We start from the raw sequence: 18192 nt of genomic DNA on the forward strand, positions 1-18192 counted from the left end.
AGTCTTCTGAGTCTCGACACCATGTCCTTTCCTTCAAGTCGTAAAATGCTGCCAGAGTATATCTTCCTTTCCTCTCTGGGGTCTGTGTTCCTGGGGCTGGAGGAGCCACTTCCAAGCAACTGGTAGGGAAAGAGGAGGCTTTGTCCAACAAACCAACAAAACAAAAACAAAGGATGGAGATCTTGCCTCTTAGGTGGGGGAAGGGCTCCTAACGAAATATCAGTCTCACTGTGACCTTGAGAAAGTCATTCCCCTTCTCTGATCCCAGTCTCTGCTGCCATAAAATATGAGAATAGGACTAGATCAGAGAATTTTAAAACATTTTGGCAGCAAAACATTGTTTTCAAATAATAAGGATTAATAGCTGACATTTATTGAGCATGTACTATATATCAAGTTCTATAGTAAACACATGACAGCATTTTATACACATGATCCTCATAATCACTCTTTGAGTAGGTGCTCTTATTAACCCCATTTTACAGATGAGGAAACTTAAGGCTCAACGAGGTTAATCAATTTGCCCAAAGTTACTGATTAGTAAATTACTGAGTAGAAACTGAAGCCCATGTCCATCCACCAGCCAAGGCTGTCTACACTACATCATGCTATCTCCAAAAAACCTCACATGAAGTTGCTACAGAAACTCAAGGAAAAAAAAATGATCTTTAGATTTTTCAGAACTATAAATATCTTTTAGTCTCGTTGAATCAGTCCCATTTCAGCACTGGGTCCTGGGAGGAGGGGGTCATTCTACCAGTTCTCTCCACTTCTTCCTGCCATTTCTGTACTTCCTGAGAAGCAAAGACAAATTTAGGTCAGGATGGACACCAGGAATCTACGTTGGGTGGGCTCTCAGTAGAATGACCACTAAGCTTTGATAGCTGCTCCTGGGGCCCTCCACTGAAGCATGTTTCCCTGATCCTAAGTACAAGTGTATATGATAGTGTATTGGCCATGAGTGAATGAATTCACTGGCAGGTCTGCTCAGGGGACAGTCCATATTCCTAATTGAGTTTCTGTGGATTAGCTACTAGGCAGCTGTCTCATCATGTGGATACTTTGTCCATCTGATACTAACAAATAACATTACTCTAGGGCAGGTCCTGTTCTAAGTGCTTTACAAATGTGACTCCTTTAATCCTCACAGCAACCCTAAGAAATAGATACTATGATTGCCCCCATTTTACAGACAGGAAGCCAAGCAGCAAGCCTGTAAGAGAATGTGGGATCCAAATATAAACTCTAGCTCCAAAGCCTAAGGTCTTTAATGACTGCACCTTGGTAAGCTGAGGGACCTGAGTGCTTTCCTAACACATTAGAAGAACTGAGGGGTACAGCAATGCACATCATTCAAAGTGTCTTACAAATAATAACTGGGGCTTACAAAGGATCAGAGTGTGTTCACAGATCACCATATTTATCTTGGAGCTGGAATTGATCTTAGAGACTCTCAAGTTCATCTAATGCAGTAGTTCCCACCTTTTTGGCATCAGAGATGGGCACTCCTATGAGAATCTAATGCCTGATGATCTGAGGTGGAGCTGAGGCGGTGATGCTAGCACTGGGGAGATGCTGCAAATACATATGAAGCTTTGCTCCCTTGCCTGCTGCTCACCTCCTGCTGTGCAGCCTGGTACTGTGACCTGGGGGCTGGGTACCCCTGATCTAATACACAAACTCAGGCCCAAAGACAGGAAGTTGACTTGTCCAGGGAAACAGTTTGGTGGTATAGATGCATTTAGAAGACAAACAAGTCAGGATGAACACCAGGAGGCCACATTGCGGGGCTCTCAGTAGAATGACACCTCTTCACACCTCCTCAGCCAAACAAGAAAGTGCAGACTGTCTTGCCAATTTCACAGACAGGAAAACTGAGATGGTCTGTGGTCCCCAAAGGGAGATAGGACTGAGCCCAGAAGTAGAACACACTCATTTGTCCTCATGAGCTCCTTACGGATGCCGGGAGGTAAACTAAATTCAGGGGCAGGGGGGGATAGGGACCCAGCCAGTTTCCCCATAACACCCAGCCTAGCAGGACCACCAGCAGGTCTCCAGTGGCCATCTGAGACAAAGATGGGTAGGAGGGAGCCAGCTGAGTGCTGCTTCCCTTTGATAACTTTGAGGCCAGAGCAGACATTTGCCAGCTGGCTTAACCCCTTTTGTCCATGCTTCCCTCCATAAGAAAACCTTAATCATCCTCATTTGAATTTCAAATGACCTCTCCACTCTCCTCCTCTCAGCCCCAACAGGTTTTGAGGCAGGGATATGGAAATTTACCCTGCAGTATGGAAATCACCCCCCTATGCAAATCGGCTGCCCAGACCCCATCATAGTCTCCTTTTCAGCATCTCTCTGTGCTCTCTGGCTTAGATTTTTTTGTTCCTCTTCTCAGCTTGAGGGTGTGGGCAGGCCAAGGTCCCTGCTGGGGGTGCCTCCCTGCAGCCTATAGCAGGCAGGTGGGGCACCTCAGTTAGGGACCCAAACCTGCCAAGCTACCAGTCTGCACCTCTCTGCCAAAGCCAACCACTATCCCCCACCTCCCCAACTGCTAATCCGAGGATGGGCTAGGTGGTGGTAAGAAAGTTCTGGAATATGGAGGACACTGTGATGCCACCAGAGTGGAGGCAGGAGGGGAGACCTAGGGGGCTTTGGTGGTACCAGTGGTAGGAGAAAAAAAGCACAGCATGGAACCTGTATGTAAAATTTCATGCAAATTAACACCTATTATTTTTTGAGTCAACAGCACTAGTGCTTTTTGGGAGATACCTGCAGCTAAATTTCCCAGGCTTCTGGCTTAGTACAAAAAGGCCTGCCCTCCCTGAGTCTTTCAGGGCCCTGCTGTTACCCAAGGAACTCCCCCATTGAGCACTAGCTCAATGGAGGAGCCAGGAAGGGACTTTGAAGTGTCAGTGACTAAAGTCCCTAGAAATGAAATTCAGCTGTCTTTGAGTACTCTGGTCATTCTCTGACTTGCCTGCCCTGCCACACCCTCAGTCTCCAGGGAGGGGGAAGTAGCTCCAGCTAGGACGACCTCATACAGGATCCATTTGAAAGATATTCAGCCGATTTTCTCCCCACCCAATACTCCCCACACCAAAGGGATCAGAGGGAAGTGGGACCTGCTTCCCTGCTCAGCAATTCTTCCTAAGGGTGGGTCATCTTAGGCAAAACCCTTCCCCGGGGGAGGGATTTAAACATGAAAGAGCCACCATGGAATGCTGGCTGAGACTCCAACTTTCATTCCCCTGCCCTTCCTTTAGTTTCCCAAACCCCCTCAAGGACCCAAGCCTGCCTTTGAAAGAACAGCCTGGACCAGAAAGGAAGACCTCGAGTGGGTACTCCCTCGCAGCCTGCCCCAAGGGTTTTGAGGTGGAATTTTATGAGTGTGAGTTCGTATGTGTGTCCGTTTGTGTGCTTGTAGGACTGAGCAGGAAAAAATGTAACTGCAGTTCAGTTGCCTGGATTTGGGCTGCTCCTGAAGCCCCTAAGCCTTATCCTAATTTGGTTGCTCATTTTACTTTAAATTCTTTCTCCACTTGTTCAGCACTTTTCCACACCAGGTGTTCACTGCCCTAATTGTTTCTTGAGGAGGAGGGTGGACCCAAGAAACCAAAAGCATTTACTCACAACTTTGGGAGGAATGTTAAGGTCATAAGATGTGCCCAGGGTTAGATATATCCATTGCTCATGGAATGCCAAAGGAAAGGCATTGCTCTAAGGCAGAGTGCCTCAGTGTGCTCCAATAGCCAGGGCTGGTCTATAAATTATTCATTAAGTTCTGAGGCCAGATACGTATAGACATGTAGAGTGAAAAATTTTAAATGTTACTGGCACCCCAAGCACATGATTAGTGGGCTCTCCTATTGACAAGGATGTAGACCAGTTTGGGTCCTGCTGAACGTGTGTGGTGGGTGTGAGCTCTATTAACCAGTCCTACATGGCTGGACCACGTATTGATCTTTGACAGACTGGAAGTAAAACAACTGGTCCTGCACTCCAGATCGTCTTAGAAGCAGTGCTCTAAGGCAGGGGTCCCTAATACTTGGCCCAGACCTGTACCAGTCTGTGGCCTGTTAGGAACCAGGCCACACAGCAGGAAGTGAGTGGCAGGGAAGTGAGCAATTCATCTGTATTTGCAGTGGCTCCCCAGTGCTAGCATCACCGCCTCAGCTCCACCTCAGATCATCAGGCAATAGATTCTCATAGGAGCCCTGGTCCCTGGTGCCAAAAAGGTTGGGGACTGCTGCTCTAAGGAATGACCACTGATGAAACTAAGTGCAGTTCCGGGTGGTAAAGACAGCACACAGATATCCCCACCCAGCTCCCTCACTTTGTTCCCTCTTAGGCTGGAGAGAAAGGAAGCCCATGTTCTTCTGGGGGTGCACAGATGGCAGTAGGGGGTGGTGGGAGGGGCATTTCCTTCAAAAGACCTCCAAAAGGAAGAGGAATCAGTGTCAGGCAGGACTGGCCCAGCCACCCACAGCTCATCTGAGCAGCGTGGTCCTGACTTATCTACCCCGTGAGCTTGGGTTTGAGAATCTACAAACAAGACATAAAGTGTCTGTGAGTTGTAAGGTGTGGTACACATGTGAGTGGTTGTTGTAACTCTTTTATTTGCTAACGTTCTCTGAGTACTAGAGGTAGATAGGCAATTCCTGAAACCACAGGTTGCTCTCCTGAGATCTCAGGCACAGAGTCACAGTAAGGTGAATTAGTACCTTCTAATCTCCCTGTCATAGAACCTGGAAACAAGTTGAGGTGGAAATAAGTTGGTTTGAGAAAGCTAAAACAAGAGGTGATGGGGTTGTGCTGCAGCATGAGGTCTTAGGTGAGAGATAAGGACTTCCAGGCACAAGAGGATTACATCCTACAAGAATAGGTGGCCAAGAGAAATTGCGGAGTTAGCTTTTAATGATGGAGTATAGATGCGGGAGAGAAAAAAAAACTCTACTCTAAGAACAGTAGATTCTTTCATTTTCCAGGGATGGTTTTGAAATGTTCCCAAAGGAAGAGAGAGGTATGGTCAAGATGTTCTCTCAGAATTCTTACATGCTCAGAAATTCATATGAGTTCTCCCTGGACATCTGGAGGAGTTGCGGCTTCATTTTTCTCTTCCAGAGAGGTGAGGGACAGAGTGAGTACAGATTGAGGCTCAGGACAAGGGTCACCAGGCTCAAATTTTAAAAACCACTTAGCCCACCCCCTTCATTTTTCTCTAGCAGCATTCTTTTCCCCATATCACAATGAGGAAACTTAAATCCAGGACACAAGCAGACTTGTTCCATATCATTCAGTGACAGAGCTTTGTCTTGTCTCCTAATCATAAAATGAAAGGAGTATGTGTGTGTGTGTGTAAGCATGCATCTCTTAGAAAGGGCTATCAATGGGAAACACTTCTGCATTTCCCCAAGACTCACTTCATCCCAAGTACTTCCTAGATTTCTCCTGTCCTCTTTGTCCTTGAAAGAATATTTTTTATTCAGTAAGTATTTAGATTGAAAATCACACTCATCTCTAAAGTCTTCTGCTTGTTTCTACCTGGATCCTTGCCTCTAGGTAGTGATGAGACACAGTTTCTTTATCCTTGGGTTGTTTTCTTGGGGACTCAGCTGAGTAGAGACTGCAAGGTCCTGGGAATGAACCGCCTGAGAAAGAGTTTCTAGTCTTGGGTCAGATACTCATTCTTTCTCTGAGACCTTATGAGAATCACTAACCTTCTGGGCTCCCTGATAGAATCATGTTCAGCCTTTCTTAAAACCATTTTGAAAGCTCCCAGGATCAAGTGAGGAGACTTTCTGCAAAGGGTCCCTAAACAGCTAACTCACCTTAGTGATCTTTCTGGAGGGTGGGGCAGATGTTAGTCATTCCACTTCACAGACAGGACAATGGAAGCCAAAGAGGAAGGGCTGCACGAAGGGAAAACTGACAAAGCCCAGTTCTCCCTTATTTCTAGCTCTTCTTTTCTTCCCCTGAGCTCCCCTCATGGGATCCTTACTTCCCAGATCTCTGGGCAGGACAAGAGTTCCAAGGCATTTGGTCCATTGTCTGGGTTTGCAACCCCACCCCACACCCCCAGTGAAATGGTGGGGAGGAGAATGGGAGCCCGTACATTGGTGAGGCTGGTTCAGGATGGAGAAGGAAAGGAGGAAGTTCTCACAGAGGCTAGATTCTCACCCTCCACAGCTTGGGGTTGTCAGTTATAGACCTGGAGGCTTTTCAAATGTGGGTCGATTATATCTTTATCAACCACTCAACTGAGAACAGAAGAGAATTGTCAGTCTCCAAAATAAAGGAAAAATAACAATGAGTAGGGTTAGAAAAAAAAAATGACCGAAAAGCTGATAGTTCAGAAATCTAGAAACAACTTGGTTCCAGTCCTCTGGGGGTTATGGACAAAGCACTGGACAGGGGATTGGAAGCCTCCTCTGGTCCCTAATGCTGTCATACTCTGAGGTCTTGGGCAGTTTATCTTCCATCCAAGCTTCAACTTCCTCATAGGCAGAAAGAAAGGGAAAATATGATCTGCCTTGCCAGGTCTCTACCAACCAGAATATCTGTGTCTACACCTGAGAACACTCTCCTTTGTAGTCAGGGCCAGTGTGGATGGAGAAAATCACCATTTTTTCACCTCCCACTTCTTGTGCCTCTTGGGAATTTCACATAATAAAAAGAATGCTCTCAGGGAGCTGGAGCTTTCTAAGTCACCTTCGTTTATAGTTCCTTTAAACCCAGAGAAAAACCACCTCTTAATTCATGTACTCCTGGGAAGGGGAATCTGCCTTTTAAAAATCCAAAGGAAGCCATTAAACCAAGTTGGTAACCACTGTGACTCATAATAAGTTCTCTGTAAAAAAAAAAAAAAATGAGTCAGAACGACTTTCCAGGAAGTTTGGTTACTTTAATTAGCTACCTCTTTTTTCTTGCCCTTAAAAACATGCAGTAGTCCGATGATTACCTAAGTATGGATGCTTCCAGCTACTGACCTGAGTCCCTACATGTGAAAGACTAGGGGTAGAGAAGTTCTAGACAGCATGGACTTCACAGTCTCCTTGGAGTCAAGGAGCCACACAGAATTCTTTCCTGAATGAAAGCAAAAAAATAGACCTCTGGGGCCTGAGACTACTTAGCCTGAGTAAAGAGGCAAAGGGCATCCCATCTACCTGCAGCCCCAAAGCACTAAGCAGTAATGCTCATTCTGTATATTACAGAATCACAGAATCTTAATGATGCCATTAGAGGTAATGCCATTAGCTAACTCTCAACCCACTCCTGAAGATGGGCATTAATTGTCCCCATTTATAGAAGAGATAAGGCTAAATTAACTTATCAGATCATACAGCTAGTAAGCAGCAGAGCTGTGATTTTTATCCCAGGTCTGTGTGGTTCTAAATCCACTCTTCGAAGGTCACCTCTTCCTGCCTCCTAAGGAGGTAAAACGGCTGAGCTAAGGTCACATGTTAAATTAACAATAACCCTGGGATAACAGATTTCAAAAGTCCCAGTTTATCTCTGGATTCTTTCTCCTTTAGACTAGTCTGTACATAGCTCCCATGGTCCCAGATAAGAGGCTAGAACTTCCTTAGATTGTCTGCTTAGATTGTCGAAAACACCTTACCCTTCCTAATCCCCACCTAAGATCTGAACTTCCTTCCTCTCATTGTTTACCATTCAGGGTTCTGCATAGCTCCTTCTCACTCCCAACATGGTTATCCTGACTTGGTCAAGTAACTAATAACAGAGTGCAAGTGCCAGCCTGCTAAGAGTAGTCTTCTTTCTACATGGATACTCTCTTAGCTGTGTCTCCACGTACCTGGGGCAATATGCCTGGCCCAGATAAATAGCCAACCTGCTACCAGGAAAGGGCGACCCAACTTCTTCTCAACCATGGTTTCTCGACTCTGATTTTTCTCTAGGGCTGTGTCAAAGCTGAGACTGTACCTATCAGTCGCCAGCTGAACTGATTTTAAAACTTTTCTGGAGTTCTTGAGATTGGAGAGAATTTTCTTTTCAACTGGAAAGAATAGGTGCCCCACTTCATAGAAACTTAGGAAAACATACTCAGCTAATAAATTAATTTCTGGACTGGCCCACACTCTCCTAGTTCAGTTGTCATTACCCATAAAGCAAAATATAAAGCCTGTAGCTCTACTTTGCAAATAGACACTGTTTCAATATTAATTCAAGGCAGAAAAGTTTATGGTAAATGCATCCTCAGCTGCACCCCACCACAAGACCTCAATTATTTTGTCCCTTATTCTAAGTCTTTTAGCTTCATGAATGGAACTAGACTGCACCTGAAGACCTGGGAAAAGATGTTAGCTCTGGGAGACATTCTGTTCTACTTCTATTTTCTATGTCTCCAAAGATCCAGTTGAAAGGCTAATTGAGGTCTTAGTGGGATACTATTAAAGTTATTTGGTGGTGTTAAAATTTATACTCATCTTTCTTTGAGTTCTTTTTAATTATATGGAATTTCAAAGCAAGGCTTGGACTATGGAGTTAAAAGCAGAGAGGTATGCAACTTTTTTCTCAATTCTTCCATATCCTCTTTCCTTTCTTCACAAAGCAGTCATCTCCAGCTACCAACCCTTCCTCTCTGAGTCTATTTACCATCAACATGCACATAATTTGGAAGAGGAATACTTGCACACAGGCCTCTTTGGTTAGTTTCCTGAGTAAGACTTTTGAGATATCTAGGTTAAAAGGTCCCCATCTACTAAAGACAGGTTCTGCCTTCTGTCAGTAGCAGCTGAGAATACAGCCTGCTGCTTCTAGGGGTGTTGGAATGGCACATTAAAAAGTGACTCTTCTCCCTTTTTTGTTTTGTTTTTAAGAATCTGGCCATTTCCTAGCCTAGCTCCAGAGATTTCTCTGTTCCATGTAGACCAATACGTATTATTCGAAGGCTCCAGGGTCATAGCCTACATCTGTAGGCAATTCTTTCATTTCCTAAGACTCAACTTTGGGATCTGATGGGCTAAATGACCAAAGGAGAAGAGATGCAACATTGTTTTAAAATTTCCAACAATTCTCTCCCACCAGGTGCTTTCCTGTTCCATTTCTCAGAAGAGAAGACACTTACCTGTCTCCACCTGGCTGATAGCATTGCGAGCATCCGTGGAATCTGCTACATCCCCACTCATCTTGATATCTGCAGGGAAAACATGAATGATTTTAATAAAGGTCACAATTTTTCTTGCTTATAACACATGTGGCTTTAACTAAACAGCAAAGATGAAAGTGTAATTACAACCATCACTTTCCAATTTCTGATTCCTGAACACATAATCATTAGAAAATTCACAAACTCAGGGCACATATCTCCTCCTCTCATGCTTTCCTCCTTTCCCTTGCCTTTCTTTCCCTCTTTCCCCTGCCTTTCTTTCCCTCTTTCCCCCATGCTACTGCAGGGTCTCTCACCTTTTGCACCATTGTCATTCCTTCTATCATTGGCCTCAGGCTAGTAAAAATTTAACAAGGGGAGGGGTACAGCAGAGAGGATGCTTCCCATTCTTAATCCTCATTTCTTTTTGGATTTGGGGAATTTATTTTACTTTTTAAAATAGCATAAGAAATATCCGTCTCCCCTCTTCCCCCCATAATAGCCCTATGCTGGAAGGCAGGAGTACCCTTGAACCAACGCTTCACCTTTCTCCAATTCTTGACTCTGTTCTTTGGTTCTCAGAGGTCAGCCTACTGTCTGAGAATCACACCCTAGGTCCTGTGTGGGCTCCTTGGATATCCTATCCTTTGGAGACCCTTACCTTCTCTCCTATACTTCCATATGTTCAGTGAAAAAGGAATAGCGGATGGGTCAGTGCCCCGAAGAGAGATAAGACCAAGCAAGGCCAGTCTCAGTGCTGTGGGTTTGGCCTCTCTGCCCTGCTTCATTTCAATAATTAAACATTTACCCACAATAAATAGCTGCCACCACCTAAGAGGCCCCTTAGTCTCCTCCAGGGTCAGAAGAGAGAAGGAAAGGGGCAACTTTGAACTCACTCACTCTCTTGGCTACTCTCCTTATTAAACCACCCAAACACTGAAGCTGTTAAAGACAGAAAAATATTTTACTCAAATTGTGTTGACCCTCACCCCTATCCCCACCTCCATCCTCTTCTCTTGAACAGCATTTTAACTCTTTCAAACCAGGTAAAGTCTTGGTGAACCAATTTGCGTACCTGGCTCACCAGCCAATCTTAGTTAAGCAGGCAGCCTTAATTTGCACGAGGTAATCAGGCAGTTGGCAGTCTGGACACCGGTGGTCTGGAGATGATCAGGATGAGGGGAAAGGGTGGACCTCTGCCTCAGGAAAAACGGGGAGAAACCTACTTATTATTTTTTTAGAATAATGACGTGTGTGGCTCTGGCAGAGATTTAAATTGTGGCTCCTGGGCATGTAGTTACTAAAGGGCAGGAGTGACTGTCTTGCCAAGCAAGACAGAGATGGAAGTCCAGAGCCTCTCCAGCCCTTAGAACACCCTGGAACAGAGGAAGGAGTAAGCCACTGTGGTTTGAAGAATATTTTGGAGACCCACCAAAGTGATAAGTCCCAGGTAAATACTTGGAGCTCCATACAACCACCCTCTTGGACCTCCACACGTCCTGCATGGTCACAGACCTTCAGGGGAGACGCTGCAACCATACCCCACCACTTATCCCAGTGTACTGCATTTAGGAATGCATTTATTTAGCCTAACCTAAGTCTTTCCTACTGCAGTTTGAAACTCTCTGTATAGTCTGTTAGGCATGAATATGCAGACTAGTGTGGGCCACCTGGACAGATCTGCAAAGGGCTTCTTTTGCTGCTCACCTTCACTCCAATGGAGAAATAAGCTTTGCTTCATCCTACTCCTGAGTACTATCCCTGGAGCTGTGCATGGCCTAACAGACCTGCTCAGCTTTTACTTTCCCTTAGAGATTCTTCAGAAATGCTGAGAAAAAGACTGCTCAGAAACTGTGGGAGGGGAAGAATTTGCCCCTTGGTGGTTTTTTAATGCTTCAGTAGCACCTAGTATTAAAAGCATAGGTTTTGGTGTAAGACAGACCTGGATTCAATTCCAGTGTCATCTCTAACTAGTTGGGGAACTCTGGCCACATATTTGAACCTCAGTTTTCTCACCTAAAAAACAGGAATAATGATACTTCCCGGAGTTATTATGAGGAGCAAATGAAATACTGAATGAAAATTGCCTGGCACAAAGTAAGCATGTGATAAACGAATTAACTAAACAGGCTTTGATGTTAGTTCCCTTCTCCCATTACAACAAACAGCTTTACTTTTGTCTCAGCCCTATTATAACTTGTCCTTTAACTGGGGGAACCATCAGCATTCTTCAAATTCTGACTTCATAGGAAAAAAGCTCATGGGGACAGGAAGAGTTTAAGATGTAGTAAGGCTGGGATGATGACTAGATTCTCTGAATCAGCTTATTTCAAATTTGTGATGTTTAAGAAGGGTAACTCTTTAAACCATAATTTTATGTCTGTAACCCAAACTTGCTTCCAATACCCATACTCTCTGCATTTCCTTTAAATATACCCCAAAGCCATCTCACTCATCCTTTAAATGAGCTTCTTAAGTAGTCCTAATCATGTCTAACAATAGCTTTTGAAGGAGTCAAAAACCCCACACTCTGCATGGACATCTACTAATTTGATGTACTCTTTATGAGAGCAACACTGTGACACTTCTGGATTGGAAAGGGATTTGAGCCTGAATAGAGGGGCAGGCTGAGATGATCTGTAAAAGCTCGAAGTCCCATAGGATGCTAAGATACCAAGGATCTGTTCCTGTTGGGTAGGAGGCTGTGGCTGCTGGGTGGGACGAGCTCTTGGGTCTCAGCCTAAAAATGGGCCAACACCGAAACTCCCCAAGATGCCATAACCCTTCGCCTATTGGACAGCACTTGCAGAGGTGAGTGAGAGAGGTATGGGGTGGGGCCAGGCTTCTTGGCTGTTCTTATCTCAGCACCGATTGAGTAGGCTCTTTGCCATCACTCCCTTCCCTGGGGAGGCTCAGCTGCTCTGTGTAAGAGCACAAATACCAGACACAGACCTTCATCTGCCTCGCTGGGACCATCACACTCTGAGGCTGGGGCAAGATGTTGGTGGCTGGCCTTGCTCCTCTCAATGCCTTGGTATGACCCAGGAGTAGATCCTTCTTACACATTCGTGAACAAGGATGTGTACATGAATTTGCAGGAGCAAAGTCCAGGAGGCAGCATTTTCCCCAGGTTGCAGGCTGAGCATCTACACTGTCCTGGAACCCCTGGTTATAGGCTATACAGGGAAACCATCCTTCTCTCTCCTACTGTCTATCTTCATTTCTTTGGAAGTAACTGGAGATCCCTCTTGACTTCTTCCCATACCTGCTGATGAGGGCACTTCTACCATAGAGAATTCAAGGGACCCAGTAGTCTTAACTCTGAGCCAGCCATGGCTCCCACTCTTCCCTGCAAGAGACTTCTTTCTTTCTTCTTCAAGAGAAATCCACTTCCTCTCTCAATGAGGCCTTCCATCCCAAATGGTATACTATAACTGGTATCAGTCTGTGAGACTTGATCTCTCTTTCCCAGCCCTAATGCAGAAGAGCTCAGTGAGAAAGACAGGAAAAAGAGATGCCTGAGACAGGCCAGTGTCCCCCTCTGGCTGGCTTTCCACTGTTTTCCTCTTTGTTCTCTCCCTCCCCATGTGTCTGTCTGTCTCTTATCTACCCCTCTGACTATTTTTGGCCTAGGAAAGGGAGCCCCTCCTTGGCTGGAGTGCCCCTGTGTCTGGTGACCTCATGCTTACTCAGGTGTTCCTGCTCCTGTGTGAGAGATGCTCTATGGAGTACAAAGTGCTGAGGCCTCAGGCTAACCTGATGTGGCTTACATCCAAGTTATCAGAGGAAAAAGATGGGCCGACTCAGGGGCTGCAGTGATTTTGGAGCTGAGTGTGTGTCGGGGTGGGGGGGCAGGGGGGAGAACCCTATACCCTACTTTGTGTACTCCTGCTCCCCCTCTTTCACCACCAAATTCTTCCAGCAAATCAATTGAGGAGTCATCCCCAAGGGCCCAGAACTTGGAATTCACAGGGGGAAGTGTGTTAATAAACAATCTGCGGGATATAGGATAACTGTGAGGGGGAAAATAGGACCCAAAAGAGACCAAATTTCCACCAAAAGGACCCTGGACTGAGAGACCCTAAAGAGGGGCCCATAATGAGACACTCCACAGAAGGACCCTCCCTCACAGACCCCACAGAAGAGCCTGCACTGAAAAACCCTGCAGAGACAACCCTGGACTGAAAGGCCCACTGAGAAGACCCAGCAAAGAGAACCCTCAAGTAGCGAACTAATCAGAGAGACTCTACAGAAAGTCCCAAACTGAGAGAGCCTCTGAGGTGCCACTGAAGGGAAACCAGATGCCACACAGAGGCCCAGACAGCCCTGAGGGGAGAAAGACTAAAAAAAGTGGGCTGGGGAAGAGCAACAAGTAAATGTGCAGAGATGAATCAGGTAGCCCACTGAAGGTAGATGGAAACCCCCTTTTGGGGAGTCACCTCACCGTAGGTTTAGCTCGGTCTCCCCCTTTGTAGCTGGAACCCCTGCTTACAGAGGACAAGTGTGAGGGAGGGATCTGGGTTTTGAAAAGCATCATCCTGGAGTTTCCACCAAGACCAAGGCAAGGAGGGCTTGGCCCTCTCACCTCAACCTCACTCTCTCTCCTGCTCTTTGCTAGATCTTCTTAGCCCCTAGGCTGCTTTCCTGCTGGGTGCCAGCTGTCCCACCTCCTCCCACTTCCCCCAGAGCAGGAGGTGGAAACCTCCCAGGAAGTCTCCTATCTTGGTCCTAAAGAACTTTCCCCTGGAGCCCACCTTTCTAAATTCTTGCTTCCATTCAAACCAAGACCTTCTTGGTGGGAGGTAAAAGAAGGAGAGCAGGGCTGGTGTCACAGGGTCTCAAAACAGATTTTCCCCAAACATTGGGTAACACCAGTTAGATGGTTCCTGTTGTCTCACCTAGCCTTTCTGGCAGGTCCTGGCACCTGGGGATGCACTCAGAGTCAACACCTCTCTCAGCCCTGCCAAGACTGCCTCTGGGAACTGTGGACTCTAGGGCTCCCCAGGTACCCATTGCTGCTTGTTTTCAGCACTGGTGGGCCTCAGGAAGGGCCAAAGCCTCCAGTCTACTCTGCTCCTTGGAGGTGGGTTGGGAAAATTGCCCCCCAATCCTATTCTTCTTTCCTACTCATCCAGAAAGGAGAGCAGACAACAAAATTCCTGTTAACAATGCTGAAATCCTAAATAAAAGTCATTGGGTGCTGCCCACTTTGAGAGGCAAATTACTGATTTGAAATGGCCAAATTAGGTTTAGTTTTCTTCACTCTGAATCTATTCTCTGCTCAGGCGCTCAGACTTCCATAAGGCCTACCCTAACACCAAGCCCAGCCCCTCAGGAATAGTGCTCCCTCCCCTAACCCAGCTGTGGAAGGAGAGATCAGCTTGGTTCACTCTATGCCCACATACCATTCGCACAAGAGAAACTGACTCCTGGAAAAGTATTTCCATTTCCTAAGTTCCCATGCCCGAAGGAGGGCTTGATATTTGAATCCATGGGACATGGGACACAAAGGATGTCTCTCACCACCCCATCTCAGACACAGAGATGGAAGCACCTATCTCATAGCCCCCTGTGCAGGGTGCTCCTCCTGTGAGGTCTTACAGAGCTCCTGATCAGCACACTGGACTCTTCGCCACCACCCCTCCTCCAGCACTGAGCCTATAACACTGCCAAGACCTGCAGAGCATGTGTGTGGGCACACTTTCACACATGGGGGGGCATACCTTCACACATGGGGTCTGCTCTACCACCTTTCCCAGCTCACATAGGGACAGATAGACTCACCTCTGATACACAAGACACATGCTTCCACAAGCCCCAATCTAATACATGTGCAGCATGGCACCTGCCCCAGGTGTGCCTCTGTAATTGCCCAGCCCCCTTACTTCTAGGCTCCCTCAGCCCAACTTCAGACCTCACAGATGCCCACTTTGTTTCCACTTCACGTAATTGCCCAGGACACAAAACATGTAACATGTGGATACAAGTATTTTCCTCACTTATGTACTCCCTGGTCCACACCCCTAGCTGAATGAGTGAGCCACCCCTCTGCAATCAGTGAATAAGGCAACTTCAGCGAGTCGACAACAGTTCAGCACACCCAAGTCTCACACATCTGCCACTCTCCAGATTGGAATCTTCAGAAGCCCTCCCACCCCCCCAACCCTGTAGCCCCCACATTTATTCTTCTCCAAAGTCCCCTCCCCGCCACCAAATCTACCTCCCCACTCCCGCCCCTGGGTGACCCGCTATCCACACTGACCTCTTCCGGTCGCCGGGGAATAAGACCCTGGAGAATGGTGGCCCCCTCCTTCGCCCCTTTTCACGCTCAGTGACACCTGTCAGAGCTCGCTCTCTCCGCCCTTACCTGTGTGCATGAGTTCCAGATTCACCATCCTGCCCCAGGCGGGGCCAAAACCAGCGCCCCCCCAGGACCCTCGCGTCGGCCCCAGCCGGGCCCCCTGGGAAGCCAGGGTCTCCTTCCTTCCGCCTCCAGCCGCCGCCGCCGCCGCGGGAGCTGCTGCCAGAGCCTTCGCCGCCGCCGTCGCACGCTTTGCTCCTCCCGCCGGGGCAGCACTCGGCACAGCCAGGATTACCACACGCCCCAGGTGAGCACGCGGCGCGGCGCGGCGCGGGGCGGGGGCCGTCGACCACGCCCCCTGGCCGGTCCCCGGCACCTGGCCCCCAGCCCATGCAAAGCAATAATTTGCATACGGGAGCTAGGGGTCTGGGGAGGAGGCAAGGGGTGCTGCCAGGGCGGGTCCCGACCCTGTGGAACACCTCTTTGCCCCAACCCGCCCTGGCAGCCTCTTCCCACCATACCCGCAGTAACCCAGACTCCTGGTCCAGCTCGCCCTTTTTAGGAATCCCTGGAAGATTATTACCCAGCCGGACTGAACTTCCGTCTGGACAGACTTCCGAAGTGTAAGCGTTGCAAGGAGCCTGGAATGTTTGGAGAAGCCATGTGTTACAGGAAAGAATCTGGTTTTGGAAGCCTGTCTCAATGGTTTATCAGTTTGTGTCAATGAGACAGGCTCTTCAATTCCCTGAACTCATTTTACTCATCTGTAAAACGGAGCAAGTGTGAATCCTAACTGACATCTCTCTAGATGGAGTTAGCAGTTCACCAAGCTCACCAGCTCCCATGCATCCTCACAGCTTCCTGGGACCTAGATGGGGCCCAGCTTATTGTTACATCTTCCAGGTGAAGACACTGCCCTTTGCCTACCCCATGAAGGTCCCAGGTTGCTCTGAGGCTTTATGACAGGATGATATGAAAGTTATTTATCAATGTCAGGGGTTGTGGGGACAGCCACCCCTCTCATCTACAGAGCTGGAAGATGACAAAATCACACAATTCCCCGGTGACAGAAAGAGCCTAGCTGGAATCAGGTCTCTGGACTCCCACTTCGGTGCTCTTTGCAGCACCCATCATAGATCTGAGCTCCCCATCCCTCTTCTCTCTACTCTTTAGGTCACAGTAAGTAGTGCCAAGGTCAAGGGGCCACCTGTCTTGTAAGCACAGAAAGCCATATGCCAACGGAAGGGCAGGGTCTCACCTTTCCAGATGTCTTACTATCAACCTACCTTAGTGTCAAGGACTATTTCCTGCTCACAGAACAGGTCCTGGGCTTTTCTGTCTCTATGTCTTGTTTACAATGTTACTCCCACCTAGTATATCCACCCACCATCTACCCCAATAATCCCTATGGTAATATCCAGCATTTATTGAACTTTTATTTTGTGTCAGGCACAGTACTAACACTTTAAAGCATCCATTTTGTTTAGTCCTCATAACACCTTGTAGATTAAACTGTTATTATTTACATTTTACAGATGGGAAAAATAAGGCTTAGTGAATTTAACTTGTCCAATGTTACACAGCCAGTAAAGTATTAGGGCTCCTATTTTAAAGCACTGCACTTTACTCCCTCCATGCACAACTCAAATGCCACCTCCTTTCTGAAGTTGGAAGTGATCTGATCTTTCACTAAATTACCATAACACTTCAATGTTCTTAATAGCCCTTGTGGTGGGTTCTTGGGACTTTTCTTACCCTACCTCCTGGTTGTTAACTAATTGATGCCCCACAGCACTGAGCATAGTGCTGGGTATATAACAGGTATCAGAAATGGCTCAGTGGGTGCTACAGTGGCCCTGGAGAAATAAGAAATGCTTAATAACTGCACTTGAGGTCCTTAAAACTACCTTCCCCTAATCACATTGCCCTGTCTCCTCCTACTCTCAGTAAGAAGACAGGGAACTTTTTTCCTGTTTCTTCTGGCTGGGGGAAGTAATCAAAGTTTCTTTGAGGCCTAGTGAACCCAGGAACCCCCGCCCCCAACTCAGGACACTTGTAGCTTGTCCCTTCCTTCCCTCCGCTTCTCCCTTCTTACCCTCCCCTCCTCCGCTTCAGGCTTGGCCCCTTCCCTGAGGTCCATTTCTTATCTACAACTGTATGTCACCTGCTATCATTCTAGAAAACTACCTGCCCATAGTTTATATACCCCTGTGTGCTTGTGATTTTCATATCACTATTTGCATAGCAATAGTATGGCTGTATGTGCTGAGGGTCTTATTCTCTGACTACTATGTCTGAGACCTGTTTCTCTTTTTCATGTGCAAAATTACATTTTTTTTTCCCCTCTGGGCTTTAGTTTTCCAGAAGCCAGAGGTATTTGTACCTGAAGATTTCCAAGCTCCAGCAGCCTAGGATTTTGGGGTGGAGTGGGGGTGGACCTTGGGGGTCATGCCCACTGAAGCAGAGATGGGACCTTGGAGATTCACAGTTGGAAGTGCAGTTTTGGGTTCCAGACATGGAGTGGGAGGATGGGAGTGTGGGAGGTGGTGGGAACTGGAGGACAGTGGCAGGCATTACCTTACGTTCATTCATTTACTCATTCCTTTAGTCATTCTTTCAATAAATATTGATTGAGCACTTCCTATCTGCCAGGAAAGGTGCTACATGCAGAACATGCTCCTTCTTATTTAATCAGCACAACTTTAAAGAGAAGATAACAATTTTTAGGCTCCTTGTATAGAGGAAACTAAGGTTCAGGGAGGTTAATACAGCCAGTAGATGACTG

The 18192-nt window shown here is 46.9% G+C and overlaps 1 protein-coding gene across 1 annotated transcript in view; it reads right to left on the reverse strand.

Annotated features, from left to right (window-relative positions):
• Positions 1-16116, reverse strand: part of POU2F3 (POU class 2 homeobox 3) — a 74704-nt gene extending 58588 nt beyond the window's left edge. Inside the window, exons 1-2 of the mRNA XM_039867073.1 lie at positions 15474-16116; positions 9086-9154 (exon numbers count right to left, since the gene is read on the reverse strand). Coding sequence (XP_039723007.1) covers positions 9086-9154; positions 15474-15501 — 97 coding nt within the window. The 5' untranslated portion in view covers positions 15502-16116. The remainder of the gene's footprint in view (positions 1-9085; positions 9155-15473) is intronic.
• Between the last annotated feature and the right edge of the window lie 2076 nt (positions 16117-18192).

This window comes from Pteropus medius, unplaced genomic scaffold (assembly GCF_902729225.1).
Source record: "Pteropus medius unplaced genomic scaffold, Ma_sr-lr_union100, whole genome shotgun sequence".
Lineage (NCBI taxonomy): Eukaryota > Metazoa > Chordata > Mammalia > Chiroptera > Pteropodidae > Pteropus > Pteropus medius.